Source organism: Anomaloglossus baeobatrachus, chromosome 4 (genome assembly GCF_048569485.1).
Source record: "Anomaloglossus baeobatrachus isolate aAnoBae1 chromosome 4, aAnoBae1.hap1, whole genome shotgun sequence".
Taxonomy (NCBI): domain Eukaryota; kingdom Metazoa; phylum Chordata; class Amphibia; order Anura; family Aromobatidae; genus Anomaloglossus; species Anomaloglossus baeobatrachus.
The window spans coordinates 9,312,794-9,327,555 of NC_134356.1; the positions used below are offsets into that span (position 1 = coordinate 9,312,794).

A 14,762-nucleotide genomic window follows, 5' to 3' on the forward strand; every position below is an offset into this window, starting at 1 on the left:
GGCGTGCCCCAGACAAGAGCGGGAAACTGTGTCCAGTGAAGGGGGCTGGAGAATGCAAAGCAGACTCCAGCCCTCGGCGCTGACTGTCTGTACAGCGTCCCGCCTCTCCCCTGACTGGCAGGGCTGGAGGCGGGAACGAAACGAACACTAGGCCGCAAAGCCGGGGACTCGAGTAATAAGCGCGGCCGTCCATGTGCACGGCCAGCGCGGAAGTCCCCGGCGCACCACAAGTCCCAGCCGCGCCACAATGTCAAAAACACCCAGCAACGGCCGGCGCGGCAGTTCCCAATACATAAAGTCACTCAGCAAAGCTGTAGTGACTAATAGCACGAGCGCTCCGCGCTGTTGCCCCCGGCGCACTAACACTCCCAGCAATGCTGGTGTGTGTGTGCGCGCTTGCCCGGGGACACAGAGTACCTTAATGTAGCAGGGCCTGTCCCTGACGATACTCAGCTCCATATCCAGCAGGTTCCCTGGGTCTGTGGATGGAGCCCGGTCTCAGTGCCTGGAGACCGGTAAGATCCCACTTCGCCCAGAGCCCTGAGGGGGGATGGCGAAGGAAAACAGCATGTGGGCTCCAGCCTCCGTACCCGCAATGGGTACCTCAACCTTACAAACCGCAAGTGGGGTGAGAAGGGAGCATGCTGGGGACCCCATATGGGCCCACTTTTCTTCCATCCGACATAGTCAGCAGCTGCTGCTGACTAAACAGTGGAGCTATGCGTGGATGTCTGACCTCCTTCGCACAAAGCAGAAAACTGGTGAGCCAGTGATCCCACTGGGGGTGTATAGCCAGAAGGGGAGGGGCCTTACACTTTTTAGTGTAATGCTTTGTGTGGCCTCCGGAGGCAGTAGCTATACACCCAATCGCCTGGGTCTCCCAATGGAGCGCCGAAGAAAGACAGGTAAGAAATGACTTACAAACTTTCCTGTCAGGTTCTCAGTTTGCGGTCGTCGGGGCAGCTTTCCTCACACACTGACCATCACCTCAGACTATATACTGGCTGCAGGGGGAGGAGCTAGTGCCCAGATCAGGCCATCTGCCTCCTCCAATAGGAAAACACCTCAGATGGGAAAGCTGCTTTCCCATTGGAGGAGGCAGATGGCCTGATCTGTCACATTCTCCGCCCCCAGCAGCTGTAAGTGCTGGTCAGTGTCTGAGGTAAACTCCACAGACACAGAGGCCGGGGTACTGGCGGCCATATTGGTTACCCACTGCTCTCCCAGATACAGCAGTCAGTCACGTCTCCCCCTCTCACACCAGACACGCGGTTCAGGCTTCACAGACGAGATTTTGGGGTGTTTTTTTTCTGTCTTTTAATATTCTACAATTTACATTTTTTCTGACTTCTCCATAAAATAAGAGCTTCATTCTCCAGTGTTAAAAATAAATTATGTATCTTTGCAAAGCAGGAAACCCAACCGCCTCCCTGTCCGGGTGACCACCACCGACAGGCGAGACTCCAGGTTGTCCCCACAGACAGAAGTGTCGTCACGCGGGGCCAAAAATAAAGATTTTACCAAAACATCACTTTTTTTTTTAATCTTATATTTAATGAAAATAAAATCAGTGCCGCGTAATTTATTATCGAATTAAGAAAATAAACTGCTCTCACATTAATCCTGCGCACGAGAAACGCATCTTCCCCTTAAACCCTGCCCTTTGCTGGGGTTATAGGAGACGGATCATGGGCGAGCGCCATCGTGCCCAGGATCGCAACGCCCGGGTGTCAGACTAAGAGGGCACAGAATAAAAGATGGCGGCTACGCCTTTCCCTGATACGGTTATAGTTACGGCCTCCCTGGGGATCATTCTATGACTGGAGGTCCCACTTATATAAATTTTTGGTATTTTTTTTATTATTTTTTTATTATTTTTTTTTTTTAATGACCGCTAGCACTACATGCCTTGGTCATCATTGCATAATTTTTCCGGCACATTGAGCCGTTCTGGCGGCCGCCCTGGCAGTGATGGCAAAGGAAGATTGAACAGCTCGGTCAAGCCTGTGCAGTGAAATTATATCAGCAGCAGAGGGGTCTCACGCGACCCCCGACAAAATCACAGGAGCTTCTCGACCCCCTTTTTCCCCTTCTATTTCGGTTATTTTTTTACTGGCTGCGGTACGAGCGACGAGGGTGCCACGAGAGGGAAACTGGGCCGGCAGAGGGAGAAGCAACCTCCTGCCGATTACTTCTACTTTTTTCTCAGTGCCACCACCATGGCCACCGCCACCGCCAAAATGGCCACAGCTGCTGCCCCTCCGTACATGAGGATAGATTTTCCCTCTGCGATGAACACAGGTTTTTCTTCCCCCGTTTCGATCTGCTGAGGCAAGAGGGGGGAGATGGAGGATTCTAATTTTTCCTTGGACTTCAATAGTGAAGGATCCGAGACGTCTTCTTTAGACTCCTCGGAAGGAGATGGAGACTCCTTTTCTGAAGCTCCTGTTATGGCTATGTCCACCTTTGGGGACTCCAATACTGGTTGTGGAGGGCTCTCCTTCTCTTCTATCCGAGAGGGAGCAGATGGGGCAGCGAGTGTGGTCATCATGGCAGAAGGGATCACCAAGATTTCCCTTTCTTCATCCTCAATCTCTTCCTCTTCCTCCTCCTCTTCTTCTTGCTGCTGTTGCTCAAGTCTCTCCTCGACCACGGCGGCTTCCTCGATCACCTCTGCTATCTCCTCCTTCTCCACATGGACGATGTCAGAGTTAGAGGAGTTGTTCTCGCTGCGTTCCTCCCCTCCGCCATTGCTGTCCAGGCTCTTTAGCTCCTCGGGATCCATAGCCACCTGCTGCCAGGACTCGGGACCCAAGGATGTGGGCAAGCTCTCGGTGTGCCAGGAGGAAGAGACAGCCAGGCTCTCGGGAGGGCTGACCTGCTCAGAGTTATCGCTAGTCAGGATGTAGATGTCGTTACTGTCGTCAGCGATCAGACCAGTGACATCGTCCTCCTCAGTGTCCAGGCTGAAAGCTGTGCCCTACAAGACACAAGAAGCAGCATTAAAGGAATTCTCCACCCAAACATCATTAATGGCTGCCGTCCATAAAGTAGCCCCACAAGTGGTACCATATTGGGGCACAAATCCAATACATAGGGGCTACATTTCATCAGTGTCCAGTGGTGTCCATTTCTCAACTCTACATTACAATAATGCTCACTATTGGATATTTCACAGTTTAAAGGCTACAATACAACAGTATCAGTTGACCAGTTTTACACTATAAACACCTAGTACACATTTATTGATTTTACACAACAGTGCCTACTCCTAGTGGACACTTCTTAGATGTATACTAGAACAGTGCCATTTTACAAGATATTTCTCAGTTTTACACTACATTAGTGTCCCATATTACTATATATATTTCTTTGTTTTACATTCTAACAGTACTGCCTCCTAGTGGATATTTCCTATAATGCAACAGTATCTGCTCCTACTGGATATGTCCCACACACTGTGCAGAATGATTATACGCGTTTGGGCCACAATTTTTCTGCTGATTTTCCACCTCCGAGAAGTACAAGACTGAATGCTGATTGGATGGAGCTGATCATGTGATGTGTACGTGTAATAGGTGGGGGTGGCCTCGGGATGCACCGCCTTTTATCAAGCCCCTCCTCCTCAAACAAAATGGGTTAAAAAGAGCTTTCCCCAAGTCTGAGAAGTCAGTCTGCTGGTTCTGTGATGGCGGGGAACAAAGGGCGAGGAGACTGAGCCCGAACACAGAACAAGAAGGGCGGCCATATTACTATATATATATTACTATATCACACTGAGGAGAAGAGCGGCCATATTACTATATATATTACTATATCACACTGAGGAGAAGAGCGGCCATATTACTATATATATTACTATATTACACTGAGGAGAAGAGCGGCCATATTACTATATATATATTACTATATCACACTGAGGAGAAGAGCGGCCATATTACTATATATATATTACTATATCACACTGAGGAGAAGAGCGGCCATATTACTATATACATATTACTATATCACACTGAGGAGAAGAGCGGCCATATTACTATATATATTACTATATTACACTGAGGAGAAGAGCGGCCATATTACTATATATATATATTACTATATCACACTGAGGAGAAGAGCGGCCATATTACTATATATACCTTATATCACAATGAGGAGAAGAGCGGCCATATTACTATATATATATTACTATATTACACTGAGGAGGAGAGCGGCCATATTACTATATATATTACTATATCACACTGAGGAGAAGAGCGGCCATATTACTATATATATATTACTATATCACACTGAGGAGAAGAGCGGCCATATTACTATATCACACTGAGGAGAAGAGCGGCCATATTACTATATACATATTACTATATCACACTGAGGAGAAGAGCGGCCATATTACTATATATATTACTATATTACACTGAGGAGAAGAGCGGCCATATTACTATATATATATATTACTATATCACACTGAGGAGAAGAGCGGCCATATTACTATATATATTACTATATCACACTGAGGAGAAGAGCGGCCATATTACTATATATATATTACTATATCACACTGAGGAGAAGAGCGGCCATATTACTATATCACACTGAGGAGAAGAGCGGCCATATTACTATATACATATTACTATATCACACTGAGGAGAAGAGCGGCCATATTACTATATATATTACTATATTACACTGAGGAGAAGAGCGGCCATATTACTATATATATATATTACTATATCACACTGAGGAGAAGAGCGGCCATATTACTATATATATTACTATATTACACTGAGGAGAAGAGCGGCCATATTACTATATATATATATTACTATATCACACTGAGGAGAAGAGCGGCCATATTACTATATATATTACTATATCACACTGAGGAGAAGAGCGGCCATATTACTATATATATATTACTATATCACACTGAGGAGAAGAGCGGCCATATTACTATATCACACTGAGGAGAAGAGCGGCCATATTACTATATACATATTACTATATCACACTGAGGAGAAGAGCGGCCATATTACTATATATATTACTATATTACACTGAGGAGAAGAGCGGCCATATTACTATATATATTACTATATCACACTGAGGAGAAGAGTGGCCATATTACTATATATATTACTATATCACACTAAGGAGAAGAGCGGCCATATTACTATATATATTACTATATCACACTGAGGAGAAGAGCGGCCATATTACTATATATATTACTATATCACACTAAGGAGAAGGGCGGCCATATTACTATATATATTACTATATCACACTGAGGAGAAGAGCGGCCATATTACTATATATATTACTATATCACACTGAGGAGAAGAGCGGCCATATTACTATATATATATATATATATATATATATATATATATATATATATATATATATATATATATATATATATACACTGAGGAGAAGAGCGGCCATATTACTATATATATATATTACTATATCACACTGAGGAGAAGAGCGGCCATATTACTATATATATATATATATATATATATATATATATATATTACACTGAGGAGAAGAGCGGCCATATTACTATATATATATATTACTATATCACACTGAGGAGAAGAGCGGCCATATTACTATATATATATATATATATATATATATATATATATATATATATATATATATATATATATTACTATATCACACTGAGGAGAAGAGCGGCCATATTACTATATATACATATATATATATATATATATATATATATATATATATATATATATATATATATATATATATATATATATATATATATTACACTGAGGAGAAGAGCGGCCATAGTACTATATATATATATTACTATATCACACTGAGGAGAAGAGCGGCCATATTACTATATTATATATATATATATATATATATATATATATATATATATATATATATATTACTATATCACACTGAGGAGAAGAGCGGCCATATTACTATATATATTACTATATCACACTGAGGAGAAGAGCGGCCATATTACTATATATATGTTACTATATCACACTGAGGAGAAGAGCGGCCATATTACTATATATATTACTATATCACACTGAGGAGAAGAGCGGCCATATTACTATATATATTACTATATCACACTGAGGAGAAGAGCGGCCATATTACTATATATATATTACTATAACACACTGAGGAGAAGAGCGGCCATATTACTATATATATGTTACTATATCACACTGAGGAGAAGGGCGGCCATATTACTATATATATATTACTATATCACACTGAGGAGAAGAGCGGCCATATTACTATATATATTACTATATCACACTGAGGAGAAGAGCGGCCATATTACTATATATATTACTATATCACACTGAGGAGAAGAGCGGCCATATTACTATATATATATTACTATATCACACTGAGGAGAAGAGCGGCCATATTACTATATATATATTACTATATCACACTGAGGAGAAGAGCGGCCATATTACTATATATATATTACTATAACACACTGAGGAGAAGAGCGGCCATATTACTATATATATATTACTATAACACACTGAGGAGAAGAGCGGCCATATTACTATATATATGTTACTATATCACACTGAGGAGAAGAGCGGCCATATTACTATATATATTACTATATCACACTGAGGAGAAGAGCGGCCATATTACTATATATATTACTATATCACACTGAGGAGAAGAGCGGCCATATTACTATATATATATTACTATATCACACTGAGGAGAAGAGCGGCCATATTACTATATATATTACTATATCACACTGAGGAGAAGAGCGGCCATATTACTATATATATATTACTATATCACACTGAGGAGAAGAGCGGCCATATTACTATATATATTACTATATCACACTGAGGAGAAGAGCGGCCATATTACTATATATATATTACTATATCACACTGAGGAGAAGAGCGGCCATATTACTATATATATATTACTATATCACACTGAGGAGAAGAGCGGCCATATTACTATATATATATTACTATATCACACTGAGGAGAAGAGCGGCCATATTACTATATATATATTACTATATCACACTGAGGAGAAGAGCGGCCATATTACTATATATATTACTATATCACACTGAGGAGAAGAGCGGCCATATTACTATATATATATTACTATATCACACTGAGGAGAAGAGCGGCCATATTACTATATATATTACTATATCACACTGATGAGAAGAGCGGCCATATTACTATATATATATTACTATATCACACTGAGGAGAAGAGCGGCCATATTACTATATATATATATATATTACTATATCACACTGAGGAGAAGAGTGGCCATATTACTGTATATATTACTATATCACACTGAGGAGAAGAGCGGCCATATTACTATATATATTACTATATCACACTGAGGAGAAGAGCGGCCATATTACTATATATATATTACTATATCACACTGAGGAGAAGAGCGGCCATATTACTATATATATATATATATTACTATAATCACACTGAGGAGAAGAGTGGCCATATTACTATATATATTACTATATCACACTGAGGAGAAGAGCGGCCATATTACTATATATATATTACTATATCACACTGAGGAGAAGAGCGGCCATATTACTATATATATTACTATATCACACTGAGGAGAAGAGCGGCCATATTACTATATATATATTACTATATCACACTGAGGAGAAGAGCGGCCATATTACTATATATATTACTATATCACACTGAGGAGAAGAGCGGCCATATTACTATATATATATTACTATATCACACTGAGGAGAAGAGCGGCCATATTACTATATATATTACTATATCACACTGAGGAGAAGAGCGGCCATATTACTATATATATATTACTATATTACACTGAGGAGAAGAGCGGCCATATTACTATATATATTACTATATTACACTGAGGAGAAGAGCGGCCATATTACTATATATATATTACTATATTACACTGAGGAGAAGAGCGGCCATATTACTATATATATTACTATATCACACTGAGGAGAAGGACGGCCATATTACTATATATATATTACTATATCACACTGAGGAGAAGGGCGGCCATATTACTATATATATATATTACTATATCACACTAAGGAGAAGGACGGCCATATTACTATATATATATTACTATATCACACTGAGGAGAAGGGCGGCCATATTACTATATATATATATTACTATATCACACTGAAGAGGAGAGCGGCCATATTACTATATATATATATTACTATATCCCACTGAGGAGGAGAGCGGCCATATTACTATATATATATATATTACTATATCACACTGAGGAGGAGAGCGGCCATATTACTATATATATATATTACTATATCACACTGAGGAGGAGGGCGGCCATATTACTATATATATATATTACTATATCACACTGAGGAGAAGAGCGGCCATATTACTATATATATATATTACCATATCACACTGAGGAGAAGAGCGGCCATATTACTATATATATATATTACTATATCACACTGAGGAGAAGAGCGGCCATAATACTATATATATATTACTATATCACACTGAGGAGAAGAGCGGCCATATTACTATATATTTTACTATATCACACTGAGGAGAAGAGCGGCCATATTACTATATATATTACTATATCACACTGAGGAGAAGAGCGGCCATATTACTATATATATATATTACTGTATCACACTGAGAAGAGCGGCCATATTACTATATATATATTACTGTATCACACTGAGGAGAAGAATATATATATATATATATAAGAATATATATATCACACTGAGGAGAGGAGCGGCCATATTACTATGTGTGTGTATATGTAAACATACATACATAATATTATATATATATACATATACACAGCCATATTGTATTGCTAATATATATATATATATATATATATATATATATATATATATATATATATATATTTTACTGGATGGATAAAGCTCTGGAGGGATTCCGTAATAAAATTAATTATCAAAAATACCAGTTCTCAGTATCTGCGCAGTGTCATCTTATTCTACACTATAACATCGCCCTCTTGTGGACATCCGCAGTTTTACGCTCACAGCGCCTTCTAGTGGATATTTTGAAGTTTCACAGCAGACTGTATATATTCTATATGTGGAGATGTGTTATGTTTGTACATTTGGCGCTGTAATTAGCAGTTACATCTCATCACGGCTTCACTAATAAACATTTTACAGCTTCACATTTGGTTAGAACTGAGGGCAGAGTTGACTCTCTTGACATGTTAAAGTCTTTCTATGGGTTCATGTGGCATGTAGTGAGGTCTCGCTGGGTGCGGGAGACTCCGGGTAGGACGGGCGGCCGATGCTGCCGAAGCCAGCGGCGTATACCAGCCATGATCAGCAATTTATGATTCAGGACTGTGGCTCTGCGGGAAAAGAGGCAATTACAGAAAAGCCCGAGACAAAGTGTTTACAGGAACATAAACTCCACCGAGGAAAAGCGGGAACCACCTCACCGCCCCTCCCCACACCCCGTGTCCGTAATTCAAGAGCCATGACCGGACGTCAGATTAATAACTAATAAAGAAGAGCATCAGCACCCTGAGCATAAGAACAATTACCAAACCACAAAGAACCAAAAACACAATCCAGAAATATTCTATAAAGCTCTGAGACCAGATCCAGAAAGAGATCATCAAATGAATACATGGATAATGGTGGCGCCCTGTGCCTGGTCGCCACAAATAATACCACACAATCATATGTATATCGCCATCTGTATAACATGTAGTGTAAGCCTTAGTGAGAGCTTTGGTTTTCTCTGCTGCTCACAACAGAACATACATTTGCCCACACTCCATTACTGGGGCTGTCACTGAAGAGAAAACCATCTCTGGAGTGATGAGCCCTAGAAGGAGAAAGGGGAGGAGCTTAGTTGTGAGGTAAATTTGAGTCAGTGGCAGTTAGTCATCGTGTGAGGTGAGGTGAGGAGTGCACTGAGGAGCGATGTCCTGAGGAGCTCCTGTCCTGAGGAGCTCCTGTCCTGAGGAGCTCCTGTCCTGAGGAGCGATGTCCTGAGGAGCGATGTCCTGAGGAGCGATGTCCTGAGGTGATTTATAGAAACCTTGGAGGGGCAGCTGCACTTGTCAGGGTATTGGTCTCTGGGTCACCGGTGCCAAAACTGAGAGACTGCAGCCTTTTTATAAGTGGCAGTGACATTTGCCTGGGAGTTCAGGGGCACGTGTGAGTCTGGAAGCTTCTAGAAGAAGTAGAGAGTCTTACTTCAGGATTCCAGGCACCTGCTCGCCAGAAGGGATCACAAATCTGGATGATTTTTGTCTTGGAAATCCAAAGATAACAAGATACCTATTCCCAGGTAGGGAAGTAGCGGCAGAGGACGAGTGCACCGTCACCACACGGCAGAGGACGAGTGCACCGTCACCACACGGCAGAGGACGAGTGCACCGCCACCACACGGCAGAGGACGAGTGCACCGCCACCACACGGCAGAGGACGAGTGCACCGTCACCACACGGCAGAGGACGAGTGCACCGTCACCACACGGCAGAGGACGAGTGCACCGTCACCACACGGCAGAGGACGAGTGCACCGTCACCACACGGCAGAGGACGAGTGCACCGTCACCACACGGCAGAGGACGAGTGCACCGTCACCACACGGCAGAGGACGAGTGCACCGTCACCACACGGCAGAGGACGAGTGCACCGTCACCACACGGCAGAGGACGAGTGCACCGTCACCACACGGCAGAGGACGAGTGCACCGTCACCACACGGCAGAGGACGAGTGCACCGTCACCACACGGCAGAGGACGAGTGCACGTCACCACACGGCAGAGGACAAGTGCACCGTCACCACACGGCAGAGGACGAGTGCACCATCACCACACGGCAGAGGACGAGTGCACCATCACCACACAGCAGAGAAGCCAAACTCCCATCGGGGCAGAGAAAGCCACCATCATTGTGAGGCTGTAAGGAATGTTCCAGACTGTTATGTAAAGCTCCTGTCCTGTCTGTGGCGATTTATTCCCTGCTGCATTGTCCCTACCTCACCATCCCGAGGAACCAGCCCTAGTGAGGGGGGAGAGGACAATGCTCCGGCACTGTGCACCACCTAACTCCAGGGGCCCACCAACAGTGGCACCATACCACACCCCAACATCCCAACTGGTGGCACAAACAATTTATTTTATTTTTCTTTCTCCCCTTTTGAAATATTATTTTTATTCCCCATTACAAAAAGGCCGCGCTCCGTACAGCCACATCCCCGCTCGGAGTCACCACCATGACATCAGAGACCTCCGGCGCGACATATAATACTGCCCCTCATATACAAGAATATAAATACTATAACACTGCCCCTCATATACAAGAATATAACTACTATAATACTGCCCCTGATATACAAGAGTATAACTACTATAATACTGCCCCTGATATACAAGAGTATAACTACTATAATACTGCCCCTGATATACAAGAGTATAACTACTATAATACTGCCCCTGATATACAAGAGTATAACTACTATAATACTGCCCCCTATGTACAAGAATATAACTACTATAATACTGCTCCTATGTACAAGAATATAACTACTATAATACTGCCCCTCATATACAAGAATATAACTACTATAATACTGCTCCTATGTACAAGAATATAACTACTATGATACTGCCCCTATGTACAAGAATATAACTACTATAATACTGCCCCCTATATACAAGAATATAACTACTATAATACTGCTCCTATGTACAAGAATATAACTACTATAATACTGCCCCTCATATACAAGAATATAACTACTATGATACTGCCCCTATGTACAAGAATATAACTACTATAATACTGCCCCTGATATACAAGAATATAACCACTATAATACTGCCCCTATGTACAAGAATATAACTACTATAATACTGCCCCCTATGTACAAGAATATAACTACTATAATACTGCCCCTATATACAAGAATATAACTGCAATAATACTGCTCCTATGTACAAGAATATAACTACTATAATACTGCCCCTATATACAAGAATATAACTACTATAATACTGCTCCTATATACAAGAATATAACTACTATAATACTGCCCCCTATGTACAAGAATATAACTACTATAATACTGTTCCCTATATACAAGAATATAACTACTATAATACTGCCCCTATATACAAGAATATAACTACTATAATACTGCTCCTATATACAAGAATATAACTACTATAATACTGCCCCTATGTACAAGAATATAACTACTATAATACTGCCCCTATATACAAGAATATAACTGCTATAATACTGCTCCTATGTACAAGAATATAACTACTATAATACTGCTCCTATATACAAGAATATAACCACTATAATACTGCCCCTATGTACAAGAATATAACTACTATAATACTGCTCCTATGTACAAGAATATAACTACTATGATACTGCCCCCTATGTACAAGAATATAACTACTATAATACTGCCCCTGATATACAAGAATATAACCACTATAATACTGCTCCTATGTACAAGAATATAACTACTATAATACTGCCCCCTATGTACAAGAATATAACTACTATAATACTGCCCCTATATACAAGAATATAACCACTATAATACTGCCCCTATATACAAGAATATAACCACTATAATACTGCCCCTATGTACAAGAATATAACTACTATAATACTGCTCCTATGTACAAGAATATAACTACTATAATACTGCCCCTATGTACAAGAATATAACTACTATAATACTGCCCCTGATATACAAGAATATAACCACTATAATACTGCTCCTATGTACAAGAATATAACTACTATAATACTGCCCCTATGTACAAGAATATATAATACTGCTCCTATGTACAAGAATATAACTACTATAATACTGCCCCTATGTACAAGAATATAACTACTATAATACTGCTCCTATGTACAAGAATATAACTGCTATAATACTGCCCCTATGTACAAGAATATAACTACTATAATACTGCCCCTATGTACAAGAATATAACTACTATAATACTGCCCCTATATACAGGAATATAACTGCTATAATGCTGCCCCTATGTACAAGAATATAACTACTATAATACTGCTCCTATGTACAAGAATATAACTGCTATAATACTGCCCCTATGTACAAGAATATAACTACTATAATACTGCCCCTATGTACAAGAATATAACTACTATAATACTGCCCCTATATACAGGAATATAACTGCTATAATGCTGCCCCTATGTACAAGAATATAACTACTATAATACTGCCCCTATGTACAGGAATATAACTACTATAATACTGCCCCTATATACAGGAATATAACTGCTATAATACTGCTCCTATGTACAGAAATATAACTGGTATAAGGCTCTGTGCGCACTAGAAAAGTGATTTTTCTCAAGAAAATTTCTTGAGAAACTTCTGGGAGTTGAAGATTACCGCACCTGCAGTAAAAAACCGCACCAAAACCGTGGGAAAAATGCATACGTTTTTGCCGTGATTTTGCAGCGTTTTTGCCGTAGTTTTTCCGCTGGTTGGTCCCTGCGGGTTTTTATGCTGTAACTGCAATAAATAATATAGATAATCGATAGATAGACAGATAATGGATAGAGGGAAAGACCTATATAATGTCCCAACCCCCTGCATATTCTAAAGCTGGCACCCTTTAGTGACTTTCATGTGGCACTAAAGGGTGCTTAGCCTTGTACAGTTAGGTCCAGAAATCTTTGGCCAGTGACACAATTTTGGCGAGTTGGGCTCTGCATGCCACCACATTGGGTTTGAAATGAAACCTCTACAACAGAATTCAAGTGCAGATTGTAACGTTTAATTTGAAGGTTTGAACAAAAATATCTGATAGAAATTGTAGGAATTGTCACATTTCTTTACAAACACTCCACATTTTAGGAGGTCAAAAGTAATTGGACAAATAAACCAAACCCAAACAAAATATTTTTATTTTCAATATTTTGTTGCGAATCCTTTGGAGGCTGTGAGGCAAATCCTGGGATATGAAGAGGAATTATGACTTCCAGTCATAATCGCTCTCATCACTCCATGGCCGTGCCCCCTCCCTTCTTGTTCTCAATGTCCAACATCTTGGAAGGTGTCACATCCTAGCAACACATCCCATGGCCATCTCCTGTGATATGGAGATTAGATGATGTGGGAACAATGGACACAGGATGACTCCCTGCCGTGACCCTGTGGTAGGGGCTGCTATCTAATTAGCAAGCTTGGAAGTATCCAGACAGAACGACTCCAGTAAAATATGGTTCATATCTCGCAAGCCATATTTCCGATAAATGTGGCAACCATAAAAATGGTGTCTCTGCATGCGGACGATGCTGGCACACCTTTTTTATGGGAGTGGGACATTGGGAAGTACCCCAGGCGTGATATCAGCCAATGGGGAACTAGTAGACAAGTCATGAGTCCTCTCGTTCTGTAGCTAAACTCATAGCTGTCACAATGAGAGCGTTGGCGTCCGCCTACGACGCTCCCAGGCAAAGTTATGGCCCATATTCCATGTTGTGGATATTGTCCATAACTCCAGCCAGGGGTGGAGCAGTGCTCCCTCTGAGGTCACTAAGGTAGGAGGGGACCTGGATTTGCCCAGGTTGATAACCCTACTTCGGCCATTTTCCAGTGTTCTTTCGCTGGGGGTCACGTGTAGGAAACATCTGTGGGAAGGATC

General features: G+C 40.9%; 1 protein-coding gene across 1 annotated transcript in view; it reads right to left on the reverse strand.

Moving 5' to 3' along the window:
• Nucleotides 1–1,291: 1,291 nt before the first annotated feature.
• The window catches only part of BCL2L13 (BCL2 like 13), a 48,477-nt gene continuing 35,006 nt past the window's right edge, over nt 1,292–14,762 (reverse strand). Inside the window, exon 7 of the mRNA XM_075343586.1 lies at nt 1,292–2,980. Coding sequence (XP_075199701.1) covers nt 2,195–2,980 — 786 coding nt within the window. The 3' untranslated portion in view covers nt 1,292–2,194. The remainder of the gene's footprint in view (nt 2,981–14,762) is intronic.